Below are 22,656 nucleotides of genomic sequence, written 5' to 3' on the forward strand. Positions count from 1 at the left end.
TTTTAGCGTAATTTTTTATTCGTTTTTTTATATATTTCATATAAATAAACATTATACTAAATGTCTAGAAGTTAAACTAAATGAAAATGAGAAATGTTTTTTATTTCTTTATTTTAGTTTTTTTATTATTGTATATATATATATATTTTTTTAAGTTTATTTCAGTTTTATTTACTTTTACATTTATTTTAAAGGGGTCATATGACGCTTTTTTAAAGATCATTATTTTGTGTATTTGGTAGGGCCCTTTAAGTAAACTTTTTTAGTTTTACTTTTTTTTTAAACTTTTTTAAAAGTTTTACTTTTAATACAGCACTTCAACATGTCGAATGCATCTGACTGTTTCTGCAGACATAGAATATTAGCATTTTTTGTAGCAATTGTGCAATTCACACTATTACACTCACAACTCAAGGCAGAAATGCCGCTTTGCCTGTCTATAGTCCAGACTACATAGAGAGTGTTTCAGATGCAAGACATATTTACAAGTCAAGGAATCATTTTAATGATTCGACTGAACTGATTCACAACACGTTCATCACTCAGCTGTAAGAACCTTGGTAGCGAGTAAAACGGTGATGTCGGAATCATAAACAACAGTATTTAAATATTTAGTTCACAGCAAAAATTATAAAAGGTCACACAGAGACTACCGTTTACTGATGATTCAAACAAATCTGTCAATTGTTCACTTCAACCAGTTCATTTAAACGAACTGTCCAAACAAACTAGTTCTGTAAAGTGCAAATATCAACATTCCTTTTACCTTTAAAAAGCCATGACAACAAACCTAAACTTTTCTCGTTATTATGATTAGGAGGCAGAAGTAGTTAATGAACTAAAACTATGAAAGATATTCAGTCATTCAATTCTCCCATTCCATTCACTCAGCTTCTTTCCTTAACGTGAAGAAGGTACAAAATACACAATAATACAAGACAAAAAGAGTCGGAGACGGAGAGTTTCGCTGCATGTGAGGCAAAGCAGCTGTGTGACATTTAATTAGGGAACACTGGATGGTTTGTCCTAATCGCATTGGTTCTCTTATCTGAAACGAAAACCATTGAATGTGTTGTTTCACTCGTTTTAGACGTTCTTCCTCTGTTTTGTTCCTTGTCCCTCCCTCTCCTTTCACAGACTGCTTTGTCATGTTTATCCGTGTTGTCATTTGGCTTGAAAATAATGATGCAGACCAGAGTCTCTCACACACACACTATAGAATGAAATAATAAAGCATGATTTTGTATTGGACGTGACCCTTCCTGAAGGCATCAGCTGGAGAACTGTGAGGATCCCAGCAGAGTCTGAATGGAGTGAGAGGTGTGGAAAGGTCACAGATAAAACACAGAGCTCCTCACAGATTAACGTCTGTGCCGGGGGAAGTTTTATGACAATGATAATCACAGTCAGATCTAGACTATTAAACTCACACTATCACACATTAGGTTGGACTGGGCCAGACTTCACCCTAAAATCAAAATATACACTATACAGTTCAAAGGTTTGAGGTCAGTAAGATTTTTTTTTACATTTCTTAAAGATTAAAAAAATAATAATAATACTTTTATTCATCAAGGGCACATTAAATTGATCAAAAGTTACAGTAAAGTCCTTTATGAAGTTATAAAAGACTTCTGTTTCAAATAAATGCTATTTGTTTGAACTTTTTAGTTATTAAATAATCTTGAAAAAGGTATGTTTTCAACAAAAATACGAAGCAGAACAACTTTTTTCAACATTAAAAATAATAATTCTTGAGCAGCAAATCAGCATATTAGAATGATTTCTGAAAAATCATGTGACACTGAAGACTGTAGTAAATAATAATACTTTTATTCATCAAGGGCACATTAAATTGATCAAAAGTTACAGTAAAGTCCTTTATGAAGTTATAAAAGACTTCTGTTTAAAATAAATGCTATTTGTTTGAACTTTTTAGTTATTAAATAATCTTGAAAAAGGTATGTTTTCAACAAAAATACGAAGCAGAACAACTTTTTTCAACATTAAAAATAATAATTCTTGAGCAGCAAATCAGCATATTAGAATGATTTCTGAAAAATCATGTGACACTGAAGACTGTAGTAATGATGCTGAAAATTCAGCTTTGCATCACAAGAATAAATTACAAATTAAAATATTTTCAAATAGAAAACAGCTATTTTAAATTGTAATAATATTTCACAAAATTACTGTTATTTGGTCAAAAATAATACAGTAAAAAAATGCAGCCTTGGTGAGCAGAAGAGACTTCTTTTAAAAACATTTTTTTTTTTTTTTAATCTAACTTTTTTGATAAAAATATCTGCTAAATGACAAAGCGTAAATTTATCATTACTCTAAAGAGAAAAAAAATAAAGATAAACTATTTTAACTGTAAAGAATCTGTACATTATAGCTGTATTTGTAGTACTTAGTACTGCATTGAATTTATGCTGCTTTAAATGTCATATATCATTGTACTACAGTATTTTTACTATAATATAGGAACTTTATTACAGTAATGAGAGTCACCAAAAAAAGGGAATGACAAAAAACTAAAATTCCCGGACGCATTATGATAAAGAGCCCCATTAAAATTTTAAGAGTTTATTTTGATGGAGCTTTGACTTTAATGGAGCAAAGACTGATGTTCATTGGTTTCAACTATGCAACAAACAGGCAATAACGGAAGTGATATACATGACTGACAGCCTGAAATTTAAAAACATAATCTTGTTCCTGTTGCCATTTGTAAATATTGTAAAAATGCAGGTCTGAGCACGATCAATTATTTTCCTTAACTGCTTTTGCTGTTTAGTGGTAGTTTGAGAAGTTTTAGGAGCAACATTGCATACACTAACATAAAAAGAGTGCATGGATTGTAGTGCATATTTTGCGATTGATAAGTGACATCTGTGCTTCTGCACTCTTGAAAAGCAGCAGGCGCTTCTGATGAGCACACACTCATCTACAAACGGAGCTGATTACACACGTTAAGACAAACTGCATCTGTTCACTTGACTTTTGCAAACTACATTTCATGCTGCTTGTTTAAGAAAAAGACAGAGAAACAAAGAGAGCGCAAGGGTTTAGAAAGCAATCATCAATCTAGCCGTGCCTCTGCAGTCAGTCACTGAACAACACGTGAAAGGCGCTTTCATTTGAAGAGCAGGACTCACCCTGAATGATCTAGAGGGGTCAGACTTGTGTCACCTCTGGAGGTTGTGGGGTTGTGTTTTTTCTCCAACACACTCAAGATCTGCTCATCCAGGCACGATCATTTGACCTCAGCTAAAACACTCTTATCTGCCCTCTCTATCTTTCTCTGCGGCCTGTTCCTGACGCAGAACCATTATTAAACTAGAACGATTTCAAGACAGATATAATAAATCATTGACATGAGATGCAACAGATATCTTTTTTATTTACGGACATGGCTGATGTATATAACTTTGCTGAATCTCACTGTCTGGAGTAGCCAATGAAGTGAGTTCTGTATGTTTCACTGATAAAATACGAAGCAAGTTTTCAGGAAACCTGTTTGAAAACAGTCATTACTCCATTTTGTGATGCTAATGGCTGAGAAATTACACACAGCTTCAATGCAGCTTTTTAAAAAATGTTATTTTAAGCAGTTAAGGTCTTCATATCTTTGGATATTTCTCATTTTTCATAAAGGAGTATTACTTCAGGCACTTTAATTTCCCAGGGAGTAAAATAAATAAAAAAAAAATTAAAAAAAAAAAAAAAATATGTATTGCTTTTATTATTACCTTGTCCCAGAATCAGACTTTCTATCTTAAAATATGAAAATTCATCATACAAATATGAATAATGACATTTTTAATTCTACTATAAACACATTTCAGCTGTTTTTTTAGCATAATTTCTACCACAACCAACAATCTTGGCCCTAAATTTTTTTCAAAATACTTTTTCATACTTACTTCCTAAGGTGTTTACCAAGATGACTAAAATCACCTTTGAAAAAAAAAAATGAAGTTAAACAAAGTGAAAGTATCAGCCTTTTTATTTAAAATGATTATAAAATGTAATTTGCACCACAACATTTGCATTACTTTATAATTCTTGCCAGTGTTTAACCATTCAGCGCTCGCGCGCTCTCCTGGAGACCGTACGCTCATGCACACTCGCAGCGCACACACATAACGCCAGGTTCACATTACTCCGTTTGCAGTGCATAGGTGGTGCGTATTTTTTCCGCGCTCATGTTAACGGATTATTAAAGCATTCACTGCACACGGTTGCGGTCCGGCAGTGCGTTCCAGGAGCGGTGCGTCTGTAAGGCAGTAGAGCTGACTATTTCTGTCAATGGTAAGATTGTGATAACGTAAGAAAAGTAGTTTAAATGTTTTGCCACTTAATATATAAATCTAGAAGTAAATGCAAAAGTAAAAAGCATTGAAAAATGTGTTGCTTATATTTATTGTGTTTAAACATGTCTGTGAAAGATTGTATTACTGTACTGTGTAAAAAAAAAAGAATTGCAATGCTGAAAAAGCATTTTCAGTGACTATGTTTGGATTTGAAATCAAAATAATGGATACATGTTGTGTTTGTGGTAAATAGCCACGGATCAGTAGCGAACTCCTGTGTGAAAGCTGCTTCTCCTCTCACAAGAGACACTTAAGAGGGGAATTCCCTCCATTTTCAAAAATGAAATTCAGGCCCTGAATAAAAGTCTAAAAATCCTGATTGCAGCATCAATATAAATAGTTATAAATGATAAAAAGAAGGCTTTAAAAAGATTGGTATCGGTGATCGGTATCGGTAGATACTGCCGTCTGTGATCGGCGATCGGCCTCAAAAATCCTGATCGGAGCACCCCTAATTAGAAGATTAAAATAAATGAATACATTATAATAAAAAAAATTATTATAACCCTGGTACCAAACAGACATTATCTGATCCTTATGCACAAAACATACTCTACAGAAGGATGAGCAAATTATGACATTTTAATTTTTAATGAAAAAAAACAAAAAATAAATAAAATAAAAAAAACTTGCAAACATTGTTTTGGGTTCCTCCTTTCAAGAGATTCAGAGGAGAGGAGCTCAACTCAGGATGCTGAACATGATGCAGCAGTCTTGGAAGTCAATGCTTTTCAAACATCTGTCAACAATATCAGATGCTACTGAATATGTGTGTGTGTGTGCGTGTATGTTTCATTTGTTGGATATTTCTGCTTCTGTGCATCAGCACTTTAGAACATGTGGGCAATCATAATAAAGACTGAGTCTGAGTGTGTGTCTGGCATGGGATGAATTAAATGGACAGTGCTGGTACTGCATTTCTAGAGACGTCAAGATGATTGGATGGACAGATGGGAAGGAGAATAAAGAAAGAAAGAGAGAAAGAAAATTACATCCTACCTGCAGGAGAGAGACGTTGCTCAAACTCAACCGGAACTGAAAACGTTTTGGCGGCAAAAAGAAAACAGTGACTAATGATGAAATTATCAGGCATTTCAGGAGCAGCTCGGCTGAAGAGAAGAAACATTGGGTATGCAGTCCATTTAGTTCTCCAAACAGTGCTGAAGCAAGCTTTGCTGTAAATCAGGGTCGTTATCACCCAAAAACAGACGACTACACCCTCACTGTCTCACATTTAAAAAATAAATGCTCCTGAATCTCTCTCGATGGGCAAAATCACTCTCTTAATGTCTTTAGTGTACAGCAGCTTCTGCTACTACAGCAATTCACTAACACTTATATAATAGAGGACAATATAAACACTTACAGTGTAGCCCTGCATACTATCAGAGCAGACTGTGGCGATTAATGTGTGATATTAGAAACTGCAGGGCGTGATCGTACACACAGCTGTGTTAACCTTTAACATCTGGCCAGCATATGAAGCAGAAAAGAGCCACAGGTGACATTTAGACAGTTAGCTGTGAGCCGAGACGTTTGATCTGCTGTTTAGCTGCTGGTTTCCACTGTTTGTAATACCACTAATTGAGAAAAATCCCACAAGTTAGCTCAAATGAAGACCAATGTGATGCATTCTTCTTGTGAGATACTCTTCATGCTGCTCAGCGATTGCACTGTTCTGTGATTTGTCTCTGCACACATACAGTGTAGATGTTTAATAAACCGTGTCAGGAACTGTCTAAGTGATTTTGATTCATGCATTAATAGTCTTGTTCATCATAAGATGCATTATGCACTGATGCAATTTACACACAAACACTTTGTGGTTGGTAGGTATCTTACGCTTGCCAAGGCTGCATTGATTTGACCAAAAATACAATAAAAACAGTAAAATTGTGAAATACTTTTACAATTTAAAATCACAGTTTTCTAGTTTAATATATTTTAAAATGTAATTTATTCCTGTGATCAAAGCTGAATTTTCAGCATCATTTCTCCAGTCTTCAGTGTCACATGATCCTTCAGAAATCACTTGTGTTGTTTTTTTTATCTGTCCACATTACATTTATTCATTTAGGAGAAATGAGGACTACAACAGCCAATTCCATACAATGGAAGTCAAAGGGAACTGAAACTGTTTGGGTACCAACTTTCTTCAAAATATCATCTATTATGTTGGTAAACCAAATAGTGTCAGTTCCCATTGGCTTCCATTGTATTTTTTTTGCCATTCAATAGAAGTCAATAGGAACCAAAACAATTCGGACTAATGTTGGAACGACATGAAGGTGAGTAAATGATGACAGAATTTTCTTTTTCTTTTGGTGAACTATCCCTTTAAGATTTCAGTCACCATTTGTGTCAGTTGTGCAATCATCTCAGAAACTGATTTTGCCCTTTTAATCTTTCATGATTTCCAAAAATTTGCCTAAGATGGCAAAATCGTGGCCAAAATCATACTGTGTGAACCAGGCTTAAGTCTAGCAGAAATCAGCAGAACAAATGAAATTGCTTATAGCACCTTTAAAGGGGTCATATGATGCGATTTCAATTTTTCCTTTCTCTTTGAAGTGTTACAAGCTCTTGGTGCATAAAGAAGATCTGTAAAGTTGCAAAGACTAAAGTCTCAAAACCAAAGAGATATTCTTTATAAAAGTTAAGAGTTAACCACAATGTGAGCCAAAATCATCACAATTAAAAGAACCAAAGACTTAAACTACTTCAGTCTGTGTGCACTGAATTTATTTAATACACGAGTTTCACAATTTGAGTTGAATTACTGAAATAAATGAACTTTTCCACGACATTCTAATTTATTGAGATGCACCTGTATTGTAAAATGTAATTTATTCCTGTGATGCAAAGCTGAATTTTCTCATGTCACATGATCCTTCAGAAATCATTCAGAAATCATGCTGCTTTAATATTCAAGAAACATTTCTTTTAATCATCAATGTTGAAACAGTTGTGCTGCTTCATATTTTTGAGGAAACTTTTTTTTCAGGATTCTTTGATGAATAGAAAGTTCAACAGTACAGCATTTATTTAAAATGGAATTCTTTGTAACATTATAAATGTCTTTACTGTTTTATATTTATATATATATATATATATGAATAAATATGTAATAAATATGGACTAGCTAATAAAATACAAAAGTGATGTCTTTTTCAAAAAGGCTCTTGTAACTGAAATTTACAACCATCATAGTGAGCAATGTGATTTCTCCCATTCATTTTACTCTTTTTATCCTCCCTATACCATCTCTGGTTTCAGTTAGATGGTCTCTTCTGATCTAGCTGCAATGGAGACGTTCGGCTATGTTGCAGTTTTTACTAGCTCAACCAATATTACCGAGATGTTCAGCGGAGAAAAAATGATTCAAAGGCTTATCGTTTTAACCTTTGGCTCCAAATGCGATGATGGAAAGGGCAGGAGAGAGTGAGCTATTTTACACCCACCTGTGTAGGAGGTAACGGGGTGCATTTTTCTCAGGCACTCTCCAGGCAGAGAGGGCGCAGACTCCGGGTCAGAGGTCGCTGGGAGTGATGGCGTCTGTGACGTGACGAGAGGCAGAGAGAGGAGGCGGAAGATGACAAGTCCAGAGAAGAGCAGCGGTCCGACCCGGAACGGCAATGCTGTCATGGTTACTGCAACAACCACTCCTGTACTTGTAAACGGTGAGAGAGTCCTGAGAAGAGGAGAGATGAAAACGAATCACGTTACAGAGTGCAACAGTCGTGCTCCCAAAGTGAAAACTGATTTTAGCAATAACTTTTACCTGTTGTGAGCTACGAGGTTAATCAACAGTGTATCCTTTTGTTGAACTTATTTTTTGAATAATCATGTTTAACAGCAGAATTTGTGGTGATAAACTACATTACCCATGATGCTGCACAAAAAAAATTCACCAATCAAGAGAGTTGCAGCGAACAAAAAGAGCTTGCAGGGAACGTCACAAACGGCATAATCGAGTCGGTCTCCCTACACTATCAAAATACTTAAATATTTCTATATGCATAATTTACAATAAATGTAAAATACATTGCTTTATAGATATAATCAACAACTTTAATTGAATAGTTTTACATTTCATTTTTAATTTGATTATGTCATTCACAATGCTTCAAGGGATTGTAGTTCTTTCCCTTAAAGCCATCAAGTCTTGTCCTTTTGCTTGATTTTCAAATACTTTTTCGCTTCAAATAAAAGTTTTTAATGTTGTGATTTACCTCATAGCTGGTTGGTTTACTTCATGGATTATAACACTTTTACAAAGACTTTTTAAAAATCCCTACGGGAAAAATGAATGAAAAAAAAAATTCAGAAACCAATCACTGAAAAAGTGAGCGGCCACTAATGCACTCTTATTAAATACACCTTGTTATTAAAATAAAAAAGACTTGGAATATGGACTTTCTGAAAGCTTCAGTCCCTCACTGTAACTGCATGGAAAAGAACGACCAATATAAATCCAATATAAATCCTCAAAAATTGTAAATTCTGAAAGTACAGATAACAGATTGACAAATCAACAAAATAAACCAAAAACTGGAAGAACAGAAAGAAAGCAGATGGACATCCAGACAAGTGAGCTAGATGGACAGATAAACAGACAAGTGAGCAGACAGAGCGCAGAGAGACGGCTTCATCACCTCCTGATGGGTTAGATGGTGTAAATCTTGCTCTTTCTAATCGAATTAACCTCCATCTCTCATCAGAGTAAACGACTGGACCCCTTCCAAGACCCGCAGCGGTTCAACAATGTTATTCTAAAACATAACATTGATTTTGCTGTAATTGTCAGCCTGTGGACGATGAGCCAGCAGATCATTAAAAGTTTAATTATAAGTTGAAGAAAAGATTTTGATATATTTTCAGCCTGTCATGGGAATCAACGGCTCTCTGTGATGACCTCCCTAAAGCTTAAAACGGTTCACTCAGTTAATTTTTCCATTAGGTGTTTGACAGCGCATGAGGCTCAGGTAAACCCAACATGTAAACACGCATCTGAGATCTTATAAGCTCAGAATATATACATACACAAAGTTTCACTTTAACACAAACCTCCCTGTTAGTTCTCGAGTAAACGCACACACACACACTAACACATGCTCAATCACACTTAAACCTACACTTCCTGACACGTCATAGAGAACCACTGCAGCATCTGTATTGGTTTTACGGAAACACACACACACACACACACACCAAACACTGGCCACTCTGTAGAGAGGTGGTCTGATGTCCTGAATCTGTAACTAGGTCCACCTTTTTCACATTTTTGTACTGATTCACTTGATACCATATGATAGTATTAAATGGAAATACTTGTATACTTTAAAAACAAAATTCAAGTAATCTTAGAAATACCCCCAAAGAGCTATTTTCCTTTTTAAAACTACTTTAAAAAGGAAAGCCTGCCATCTCCAAAACTGTGTCAAGATTATAAATAACAGCGGATGCCCATATCAAAATAACTACTGGCCTTCTGGCATTCCTATAGTCGCCATATTGAATGTTACAATTTTTCACATTAATTTTTCAACAAGTGATCCTTTTGTGTGTGCAAATAATTTTCAGTAATTGAAATTAAACTAAAATTAAAATAAACTGTAAATATTAAAAGAAGCTGCCTTGGAAACTACCTGAAATAAGTTTAAGCACTACAATTACTAAAACTGAAATACAAATAAAGTGAGAACAAATTAAAAAAATAAAATAATAAAAATGATAAAAGCACATAACAGAATGACCAAACCTTAAACTAAAATTAAAATAAATACTGCAAATGTAAAAAATAAAATAAAAATTATCATAGTATATAAATTATATTAAAATAACATTGAGCTGAAAGCAATATAATTTTTCTTTATTTAAAAAAAAACGCAAACAGCTTTTATTCAAAGCTATCAAAATTATATTATTAGAAGGGGGGGGGGGGATTATACCGTCCAAACAACATAATAATACCTAAATATTCAAAATAAAATATTCTGGGAAAACTTTCAGCTGAGCAGAAACATTTAAGAAACATTTAACATTTCATTTAAGCAGAAACTAATATAAAATTTATTTAAAAAAAACATGGTATTTAATAAGCTGATCCGTGTCATTTTTTCAGGGTTAAAACACTTTTTCATATACCAGTTTAATATGCAGAAAACAACTAAAAGTAAGCCATTCATAAGTTGATTTAACTCCAAAACAATATAAACTTCCCATCCTAAACAGCAACACTGGCTCGACCAATGGCATGGTTTGGGGGCGAGGCTATCATTGGGTCCCACCAATAGCAGATAGGGGGAGTGTTTACGAAACTTTTGAAAACAGTACTTATGTTTACAGTTCCACTTGGTGATACTATTAATGGCATCAAAAAATTGCACACTTGCACATTTAAACAACATTTACACAAAAACTCTCAAAGTCACAGCAAGGGGAGGGGCTGTGTAGAATTTTATGAATGGCATGCATTTGAATTCTATGGAAATGTGTCGAGTTTTCTGTGGAATTCTCTGGCAGCAGGTTCCGCAGGCGTACTGTTGCTCTTATTCTTGGCTCCGGGAGCGTGACGCTGTGCGGCAGACACTTCATTGCCAACCATGTCTAATGTACCTCAATAGCAAAAGACCCTCAATCCCCCAAATCCCCCTTAATACCCTCAGCACTCCCACATTCAGTGTATTCATGCCCACCTTCTCAGACTCATCAGAGGCCATAGAGATAGAAGGATGACGGAGAGAAAGACGGAGAACCATGAAAGCCAATGATGGCAGTGACAAATGCACCGGAGGGGAGGCCAGGGTCAGACAATGAGCAGACTAGGTGGGCCACTGACGGCCCGTCTGGGACGATTCCTTTTGGGTTAATAGAGGAGATATGAAAGAACGGGATGAATAAATAAGGTCAAAGATGGCTAACAGACACAAATACGCTCAATAACACACAGATATCCTCGAGGTCAATAATGAGCTGACAGCTCTTCTAACTAGATTAGACTATGAGTGAACAATTCAAACAATGTGTGTTGAAGTTACTCAAGACTTCCAAGCATGTTTATGGGTAATACACAAGGGAATTGTTCAGACTCCTCTCAAATGCTCATGCATTGTTTCTACACAATATTGCGACATTGCTCGAGGTCATGCCTGGTTTAGAGGCAACTTGTTTCTTGCCCTTGCAAAGTAGAACAAAATCCACCAAAACAATCAGTGATTTACGAGAGCATGAGATTATCAACTAATGTTATTATATAATAGAGACTTTTCAAAGTGTAAATATCTCCCAGTCATAACATAATGCTTGATTATCAGATTATCAGAATTAAACAGTCTCCCCTTTTGCTGTAATAAAAAAAAAAATCCTAAATGTGGTTTCACTTCTACTCAGGTTTTGTCAAAATACTTTCTTCAGAATTAAACAGTCTCCCCTTTTGCTGTAATTAAAAAAAAAAAAAATCCTAAATGTGGTTTCACTTCTACTCAGGTTTTGTCAAAATACTTTCTGTCTGTCCATATAGATCAATACTTACAGTACCGTTCAAAGGTTTGGAGCAATTTATTTCTAATAAATGCTGGTTTTATGAACTTTCTATTCATCAAAAAAAATATTTTATCATGATTTCCACAAAAATATGAAGCAGCACAACTGTTTTCAACATTAATAATAAAAAATGTTTCTTGAGCAACGAATCAGCATATTAGAGTGATTTCTGAAGATCATGTGACACTGAAGGCTGGAGTAATGATGCTGAAAATTCAGCTTTGCATCACAGAAATAAATTACATTTTACAATATATTACAATACTAATTTTATTTTAAATTGTAATAATATTTAAAAAAATATGACTGTTTTACTGTATTTTTTTCATTTAGAAATTGCATCCTTGGTGAGTAAAACATTAAAAATCATACTGACCATAAACCTCTGAACGGTAATGTACTAAACTTCTAGTTCACATAATGATATATGATTCTAAAATAATTTGGAATTATGAAATTAAGTTTTTACATACAAGTAAAAAGTTTAGTGAAATACATTCTAAAACAAACTTTACATAATATAGCTGTCTATCACATTATACTCTGCTGTCCAAAAAATGCATAGAACAATTTCAAATCGCTTTCTTTTCATTTACTGAAAAAGACAGTATCCGACTCAGATTCTCTCTCATATAATAAAACTCATCATCTCCCTTTCTTATAGATGCTTTCCACATTAATGTCTGCTCTCCTCTCACTTCTGTTCTCCTACATGTAGATTCTGTACCAAAGTATCTCTTTATTATCTGATGGGAGACCAAAATGATTGAACCACTTTCTCTCTCAACCAAAGCTCAGTAAAGCATAAAGTGAAGCCCTGTGTCTGTGTAAAGTTTGTGACTCTGAGGGCAGGAGGTGTTTGGCGTCCTGCAGCTCTCTGCAGTCTCTGTCGTCTCGTCTGTCTCTGTCGTCTCGTCTAATCCAGACGGAGAGATTTAAAGGCCTTTATGTGGAATTACAAACTGCACTGCCAATTCCTGCCCTGGACACACATGGCTCCCTCTAAAGCAGAGTCACAAGACAGGGTTCAAATTTCATGTCGTGAGCTTAAATTGGTTTTTGTGTGTGTGACAAATAGAATTTGTTTAAAAAATATATATATAAAAAATGTTGCGGTCAATGCAACTTAAACTCTAATGACAGCATGTTGTTCATTACCACCGAAAATAATCTTGAGTTCCTGAATAATGTATTTACAAATACATTTTAAACTCATTGTTTCAAAAGTATAGCTACAAGAACCAAGAACAACCTTTCACACATTTGCAAACTTTAATCTCCTGTCATCACCATTTACAATCAATAAACTTGGTCATTTTACGCAAAGATATGCTCACCAAGGCTGCAATTCTTTGATCAAAAATACAGTAAAAAACAGTAATACTGAGGAAATATTATTACAATTTAAATTATCTGTTTTATTTTTGAATATACTGTAAAATGTAATTTATTCCGGTGATGCAAAGCTGAATTTTCAGCATCATTACTCCAGTCTTCAGTGTCACATGATCTTCAGAAATCATTCTAATATGCTGATTTGCTGCTCAAGATGTTGAAATGTTGAAAACAGTTGTCCTGCTTACTATTTTGGTGGAAACTACAACATAATTTTTTTTTCAGGATTTCTTAATGAATAGAAGTTCAAAATAACAGTATTTATTAGAAACACAAATCTTCAGTTACATTATAAAAGTCTTTACTGTCACTTTTAAGAACAACCTTTCACACATTTGCAAACTTTAATCTCCTGTCATCACCATTTACAATCAATAAACTTGGTCATTTTACGCAAAGATATGCTCACCAAAGCTGCAATTCTTTGATCAAAAATACAGTAAAAACAGTAATACTGAGGAAATATTATTACAATTTAAAATATCTGTTTTCTCTTTGAATATACTGTAAAATGTAATTTATTCCGGTGATACAAAGCTGAATTTTCAGCATCATTACTCCAGTCTTCAGTGTCACATGATCTTCAGAAATCATTCTAATATGCTGATTTGCTGCTCAAGATGTTGAAATGTTGAAAACAGTTGTCCTGCTTACTATTTTGGTGGAAACTACAACATAATTTTTTTTTCAGGATTTCTTAATGAATAGAAGTTCAAAATAACAGTATTTATTAGAAACACAAATCTTCAGTTACATTATAAAAGTCTTTACTGTCACTTTTGATCAATTTAATGCGTCTTTGCTAAAAAGTATTAATTTCTTTCAAAAATAAATCCCTAACTTTTGCACAGTACTGTCCACAAAGTAATAAACCAAACTCTGTAATGTATAACAACTAGATGTTCATCTGCCTAGAAAAGTACTCTCACTGTTACAAGTGATGTAGATTTTACAAACCTAGATGTAGAACTTTCTAGCAAACCAACATGACACGAAAAATACATGTTTTTGAAACCCTGCCTTGCCTCACAGACTTCTGCTGAAAGTGATGTAATGTAAACACAACATTCGTTTCTACAAACTAAGGGACGAGTCAAAACTGATGTGCTAATCAAAAGCAGGCCACAGATGCTGTCGATAGAAGTTGTTGTAGTTGTATTCAAACCGGAACATTCCTTCAACACTCTTAGATTATGTAATGTATAAACAACTGAATTCCTTGGATATTAAGTTTCACATGTAACGAGGTCAATAAGTGAGAGAGCAAATATGAAGGGCGTTGAAGGAAAATCCTGCCAAAAGTCAGATTCCTTCATCACAGCTTTCCTCAAGCACATTACTGAAAGACAACGAATCCATGACTGTCTGGAATAAACACAAGGATTAATGCTAATCCACTCTAGATGGACTCAGATAAACACTGTCTCACTGTCACCGCGCTTTACAACCACTGCAGCATCAGCACACTGATACAGGGGCTTTATGGACTCTATTCATCTTTTAAGTGAGAAGGACGGAAGTCATAAAGAAAGGCAAGACAAGTGATAAGAGCAGCTGGGATTGCAAGAAGGGTTTCAAGATGAACTCAGGAAAGTCCAGACAGCTGGAGCCATCAGTTTAGTCAAGATGTTACAAAATAACCGAGCTGGTCACATTACCCCCCTAGTAGAGCAAGAAAGTTTAGTTATTAAACTAGTTAAAGTCCTTATGAAATCAAATAGACTTATTTAATACACATTACTGAACTGTGAGTGATTCATTGGTACACATTATTTCAAAGAAAAAATGTTTCTCTTCATAATCCTTCATTAAATATAATAACTTCTGCCTCTACTTTTGGTAACTTTAATTTTAAGTCAAAATGAAATCCAAATTAGAATGAAATCCTTAACTGGTGAATTTACAGGCATCTCCTTCAACTCTAAAACACAACATGATGCAATGCGTAATTCAGAAAATTCCTTCATATTAACAGTACATTTGGCCCCATTTTTATGGATTTTGTTCAAGAGACTTTTTTAACGCACATTTAGAGTCTTATCGTGAATATTAAGTCAACGTATGCAATTTCAAATAATGTTTTTTTTCATACCCTTTCATTAAAAATAATAAAAATAAAAGTCAATGAACCAACATGAAGTGGTGAATTTCAGCCCTCTACGAACACCTTGGCAATTGAATCGCCATTGGCTAGTAAATTTGTTTGTTTACTCGCCAGACTGATAAATATATATATATACTGTATATATATATATATATATATATGTTTGTTTGTAAAATGGCACAGTTTTATAAATATCTGAAAGTACACTCTTAACATCAGTCAGTCAAGCATTATAATATGATAATCAATATTATTTAACGATAGAACTTTAGTAGTTAGAATTAAAACTTGATAACCATGTATGAATGCATATTAGTGATTTTAACTGAACTTCGGACTGGTGGTGGTGCTTTTTTGGTCATTCAGTGTTTCTGTAAAAAAAAATTTTAATTGTGGAAAAACTAACAAAAATAATAATAGATACTAAGATAATAATGATACGAATTCTGCTAATAAGAACAATATATTTTCCTCCGTTATTTTGACAGCAAAATACAACAAAGAATATCATTTACATGTAGCGCGCATAGAGTGATTTACTCGCAATGTAGAGGGTTGATTTATAAATTATATTATAAACAATAAAGAACAATTTATAAATTATCATTAACCAAGGTTAATAAATGCTGTAAAAATAATAAAATATACACTACAAACTACTAAAGTGTAAATTTACACTATACACCATCAAGAAGTCTTATTCTCACTAAGGCTACATTTACTTTATCAAAAATACAGGAAAAACAGCTATTTAGGGATTGTTTTAGCAAATCACACAAGGTGTGCACACAGTTACAGCCAATAATATTGTGGGAGAAATCTTGTGTGTATGATATTTCATCTGAAGAGCCTCAAAATTGTCTCTTTTAAAGCGACTGAAAGTCCATGTTGTTTGTTGGCATGTTGTTCTTGTAATCGATGCATCTACAGCCTCATTCATGAAATGCAAGCACAATTTTCTGTATAAATCATCTGTAAAACCATCCTTACATAAATTGTCACATTCCATTCAGTGCAACAATTTCCAAAGAATGGTTTATGAATGATTTACAGAGAAATTCGTTCTGTGTGCATTTCATGAATGAAGTCCGTAGTCTGTGATTGCTCATGTAAAGCATTCTCAAAATTACAGAAAACAAGAAACTGTCTTCAAATGTGCACAGGATGAAGACCTTCTGTCTTGATCATTTGCAGAGTGCATGTAATTTAAGCTCATTTTCCTAGCTAGACTCGTTGACAAAAATACCAGATACTTCTCAACAAACATTGCCCACAGAGAAAAAGTTTTTGCCCTTTGGAGCCCGGCCACCCTTTTCTCTAAACATTTCTTAGCATTTCTCTAAACGCTGAAACAATGTTAATTTCGTCAACGAAGAAAACAACGAAAAATATTCGTTAACGAACATTTTTTCTGTGACTAAGAAGAGACGTTGACAAGCTAAAACTAATATCTGATGATAAAAACTATGACGAAATTTATGCCGCGTCTTCGTTAACAAGACGAGACCAGACTATTATGTTATTTGAGGACTACCGGACATTCAAAATACATCCTATAGGCTACTGTCTTGTCCTTCAAAATGTGCGTCCCTGTCATTGGATTGCAATCGGATAAGGGTCGTTTGGCCGCAGGATATGGATAGGCTACCAAAATGCGAATTAGCGATCTGAAGCAATGGCCTCAGCACCCGAAGGGGTAGAGATAAGGTGACCAGACGTCCCGTTTTTCCCAGGAGTCACAATTCGTTGTCGATTAACTTAAAGTTAGTGAAGGCGGGATAGGCGGAATCGCGCTGATAGAAGTGCTCTCTCTCGCTCACGCTCCACTTCTTCAGTTCTCATATACCCAAAATAAATGTTGGTAACTGCAGTTTGACTAGCAGTTTGACTAAAAGTAATGACTAAAAGTTGACAAAAATGCAGTGACTTTTTTCGCCGACTAAAACTAGACAAACTATGAAAGACTCAAATGACTAAAATGTGACTAAGACTATTAAGCATTTTCGTTTCAAGATAAAGACTAAGACTAAATCAAAAAAGCCTGTCAAAATTAACACTGCGCTGAAAGGGGTCACACAACCGAAACCTTTATCCCCTAAAAGAGACCCCGAATGAACTGTATTCCCATTCACACAGCTGGAGGTCTGTGAGTGTGCACTACCCTAGTTAGGGCCCTAATACGGGCCAGCAACCTCTGCCGCCGAGAGCCAACGCCAACCTGAGCATCCTGAGATAGATGTACGGTGAGACAGATCCAAAAAAAATTAGCAGTTCCACGGATATTTGTTGTATCTCTGAAAGTGTCTGCCTTTTCAGATGCGTCCTTGTTTGCTATTTTTTTCCCCTAAACCTTCCACTCCTTCACTGTCTCTGCGTGAAAGCCTCCTCTGTGCGACCGGCCAACTATCTGTCAAAGCAGAGGCTCTTTAGCACGTGAATGAAGTCCGTTGAGCTTTACGGGCGCTCTGAGCGAGTACGCGGTCATCCGCCAAAGCTGAGCACTTTCACTCAGCCCTGACCACGGACCCGACACCAGGCAGAATCTTAAACAGCACGGCAACAAGACCGGCCTTTTATTGTGTCCATCCTCACGCCATTCACGTTTCACTCATTCTCCCTTTCTCTGTCCATCTGACCATCTGTTTCTCTGCCACCTCATTGACAACGTCAGGTTTGTGACAGAAGCATCTCTCTCAACAGTGTATTAATAATTTAATATATTCAAGCAGATATAAAAGAGAAAAAGAATGTTTAAACTAACGTTATGAGCTTGAAACTAAAATCACAGCTCACAGCTCTAAATTTGCAGATTTGTTTATGAATCGTTGCACATCGGCGGCTGGCCCTGAATAATGGACAACATGCACTTAGACTCAAAGTTGCAGATGCATGAATTTTCATTATCATGGTTGTTTAGGTTTTCTGTTTAATTCTGTCTTATGAAATAAATCCAACAGCCACCCTATTTATATTTGTAGCATTTCTCAGACTTTTCAAAACAAACAAAAATAAGTTTCTTCCAGTTTCTTTCCTGTAAAAACTTTCCACAGTAATTCATGTTAGTTAATGCAATAGTGAGTTTTATTTTTATTTCTACATATAACAGTTAACTTTTTAACAATAAATGCTGTATAGGTTAACATTAAAGGAATTTATAAATTAATAAACAATAAAGAATCATTATCATTAACCAAGATTAATAAATGCTGCAAAATTAATAATAATTTTTTATCAATTTAAATTCATATAAGAAACACACAAAAAATCTAAAGTTTTTGAAAGAAGTCTCTTCTGCTCACCAAGGCAGCATTTATTTGATCAAAAATACAGTAAAATTGTGAAATATTATTACAATTTAAAATAAATGTTTTCTATGTGAATATATTGTAAAATATAATTTATTCCAGTGATGTAAAGCTGAATTTTCAGCATCATTACTCCAGTCTTCAGAGTCACATGATCCTTCAGAAATCATTCTAATATGCTGATTTGCTGCTCAAGAAACATTTCTGATTATTATCAATGTTGTGCATTTAACGGTTGTGCTGCTTCATATTTTTGTGGAAACCGTGATACATTTATTTTTCAAGATTCTTTGATGAATGGAAAGTTGAAAATAACAGCATTTTTGGAAATAGAAATCTTTTGTATCATTATGATTGTCTTTACTGCCACTTTTGATCAATGTAATTTCCTTTTTTTTTTAAATACTGACCCCAAACCTTCATATTTATAGGTCTTAGCAATGCACGTTCTACAGTATACGCTATTTCAAAATATTATGTCTCCATATCTGCAGTGCAAATTACTGTCAAGACAGCAATGAACATGAACATGATTTAATTTAAAATTAAACTGAGTTAAAATGAGAGTTGAGAGAAACAGAATAGAGACACACAGATAGAACGGAACAACAAAATGAACTATCATGACAACAAAGACTAATTTAATTGTATTGAAATGAAAAAGAATTACACCAAGTAAATATAACTAATCTAAAATAAGTTATGAGAAATATACAGAAAAAGCAAACAGAAATGACAAGATTAACTCCAATGACAACAAAAACAGATTAACTGAAATGAAACTCAACTGAACTGAGAAAAAGGCACACAGACACAAAAACAATCAAAATGCTGCAACACTATGGACAATACGGCTAAATTCTTGCATAGTAGCTCCATCTATTCAGACAAACACTTGAAGTGGTCAGTCACACACACACACACACACACACACACACAGGCCAGTGCCAAAGGCTGAGAGAACAAAAAGAACTGGACACAATGGGGGAGGTCTGGAGATGACGGCCAAACTGTTTATCAGCATACCTCAACAAAGACACGGAGAGAGGGAGGGGACAGAGAGAGAGGGAAGACGGGATGGAGCACAGAGAGAGAGAGAGGACGAAATTGGAAAAGATACGGGATGGACACGAAGGGAGGGAAGACGTGGGCAAAATTGCTCTCATGCCAAAAAAAGAAAGGAAAGCACAGAGCAACAAGATGAAAAGACTCACAGGAAGTGGATAGTTTTGTCCACAGATGGACAGATGAGGACAGAAAGAGTCTACTTACCAGGAGGAAGGTGTCAGCAAGGGCTCATTCCAGAGGAGCGCATCCGATAGACTTCAGATCTGTTTAATGCAATCCTTACAGACAGACAGAGAGAGAGAGAAATCATCTTAGTCAGCCTCTCGCGGACGGGCTGCGTCCAGAGGAAAGGGGGAGATGAAGGGGCTTCAGTAATGTGCGCAGTGGCTGACTCGGAAACTAAAGGGTTAAAATTCCTCTAATTGTTCCCAAACGAAGGCTGGTGCACCTCAGATGCGTACAGCAGCCCCAGTATTTCAACACTGATGCTATGCTTGAAAATGTCTGATATGAAATAAGATCACATAAGTGTCTTCTGTGCTCAAATGCTGTAGGATCTTTTCTCTTCACTACTTTTCCCACTGAAAATCACCAAAAACATTAGGCAAAAATGATACAATCACTCAGGTGTCCTAGCAGAGTGATGTTCATGGATCAAAAAGATTCACTCACGTTTCACAAGTGTCATAATACTTTTTTCCTTAATTAACATTAATCGTAATTAATATTGAAACATTGTTCAAAAGTTTGGGGTCGGGTCAAATTTTTTATGTTTTTGAAAGAAGTCTCTTCTGCTCACCCAAGCTGCATTTACTTGATTAAAAATACAGTAAAAACAGTAATATTCTGAAATATTATTACAATTTAAAATAACTGTTTTCTGTATGAATATATTTTGAAATGCAATTAATTCCTGTGACCAAAGTTGAATTTTCAGCATCATTACTCCAGTCTTCAGTGTCACATGATCCTTCACAAATCACTCTAATATGCTGATGTGCTGCTCAAGAAACATTTCTGATTATTATCAATGTTGAAAACAGCTGATTCATATTTTTATAGAAACTGTGATACGTTTCTTTTTTTCAGGATTCTTTGATGACTAGAAAGTTCAAAAGAACTGCATTTATTTAAAATATAACTTTTTTGTAACATTGATAAATAATGTGTTTACCGTCACTTTTGATCATTTTAATGTATCCTTTCTGAATAAAATTTATTAATTTTATTCATATTAATTTATTAATATTAATTAATTAAAAAAAATCTTACTGACCCCAGAGATCTGAACAGTAGTGTATATGTGTGTATTTCCTCTGAAATGTAAAACGCACAACACTTCTGTGAATATTTTAGAGATTATGCAAATGAACTATTAAATCAGTTTTGTATCACTTTACTGAAATGGACAGTTTGAATTGATTTAAAGAAATTACTGCAATGCCATTTTTGCTACTGGCAAAAGTTTAAACAAGTGAAGCGGGTTTAACACCAAAACCCGAAGCCCCTGTTTTATCACTTCAAACTTGACAAATGTCCGTGAAATAATCCGGTATACAGGTCTACTTCTTAATAAGTAGGCCTACTGTATACTTTTTTCTTTAAAATAAATGCCATTTGGGTTGACATTTTATTTAATGCATTGACAATCAGCCATTTTTAAGTCTCTGAATACTTTTTGGGGCCACTGTGTATTCGACATGAGACCTTTGCTTACTCATTAGCTGAGAACAGCACTTTGAGAAGCTAGTTTCTAGTTTCTGTGGAAACAACACCCCTCCCCCTATGAAATCCCATAATACAGCTGTAATTTTCCTTTCAATCAATTCAAATTTGACATTTCACAGTGAGAATAGGGGAAAAGAGATCAAGAAACATGTTCAATCCCCTCTGTCATAATTCCGTTTCCCCCCATCTCCAGGCCCCCATCGCACACAAAAACACAATACGCAACGGGGCGGTTGATTTCGAGTTCAACTTTTGTACGACTTTCTCTTGAGATCAATCAATTCATTCACTCATTCATCCATCAATTAATTTGTGGCTCCATTCAACTGAGTCGCTTAATTCAGAAGACTGAAATTAGTTATATACATTTATTCTCTGAGCTGAATGAGGAAAAGGATGATATTTTATGCAAGAGTTGTGCTAGATTCACAATGTAATAAGGTTTGCTAAGAGTCAAAAGATCTCTCGACTACACCAGGGAAAATTCAGTCAGTTATGTTAAGCTAAAAGCTTAAAATACATGATAGTACACACAACCAAAGCACAGACGAATTGATAGTGGTACACTAATTGTGTAACACTAATTATTGTCCCATCTTGCTTTGTAAACACAGACAATAGGCATGCTCAAACTTCTTTGTCAGCAAGACCAATTTTTTTACCAGCTTAACCAGCATGAACCTTCTGCTTTACTGACTTAACCAGCAAGTCAACAAGCTTGAGCAGAAAGACCTTGATTTTTGCTGTTGGACAGCATGGCATTGCTCGTCCACCAGCTAAACCAGCCATAACCAGCACTAAACCAGTACTAACTTAACAGTAAACCAGAATGAACCAGCTCAAGATTGGCACTAACCAGCATAAATCAACCTTGCCTCGCTTCCTGAATGAATCAGCCATTTGAACAAAATGAAAGACTAAATGACTCACTCATTAAAAATTTATAAACAGTGGGAAATTACATCTGTTTTGTTATATATATCAGCTCATTTCTACCTCTTTCCAATCATAGAGCACTTTATTTGTAGAGTTGTTTAAGTGAGAGAACAACTGTAACTTAGTCCAGATTAGGGGAATTGTAATGTTTAACCATTTCTTTTATTATGTAAATATTTTTTTTGAATTGAAAAAA

General features: G+C 34.8%; 1 protein-coding gene across 1 annotated transcript in view; it reads right to left on the reverse strand.

Annotated features, from left to right (window-relative positions):
- The window catches only part of LOC107709056 (semaphorin-5B-like), a 66,572-nt gene that overhangs the window by 27,398 nt on the left and 16,518 nt on the right, over positions 1 to 22,656 (reverse strand). Inside the window, exons 2-4 of the mRNA XM_016513447.1 lie at positions 20,001 to 20,074; positions 7,841 to 8,070; positions 5,379 to 5,488 (exon numbers count right to left, since the gene is read on the reverse strand). Coding sequence (XP_016368933.1) covers positions 5,379 to 5,488; positions 7,841 to 8,024 — 294 coding nt within the window. The 5' untranslated portion in view covers positions 8,025 to 8,070; positions 20,001 to 20,074. The remainder of the gene's footprint in view (positions 1 to 5,378; positions 5,489 to 7,840; positions 8,071 to 20,000; positions 20,075 to 22,656) is intronic.

The sequence above is a fragment of the Sinocyclocheilus rhinocerous genome, unplaced genomic scaffold (genome assembly GCF_001515625.1).
Source record: "Sinocyclocheilus rhinocerous isolate Xijiao unplaced genomic scaffold, SAMN03320098_v1.1 scaffold835, whole genome shotgun sequence".
Taxonomy (NCBI): domain Eukaryota; kingdom Metazoa; phylum Chordata; class Actinopteri; order Cypriniformes; family Cyprinidae; genus Sinocyclocheilus; species Sinocyclocheilus rhinocerous.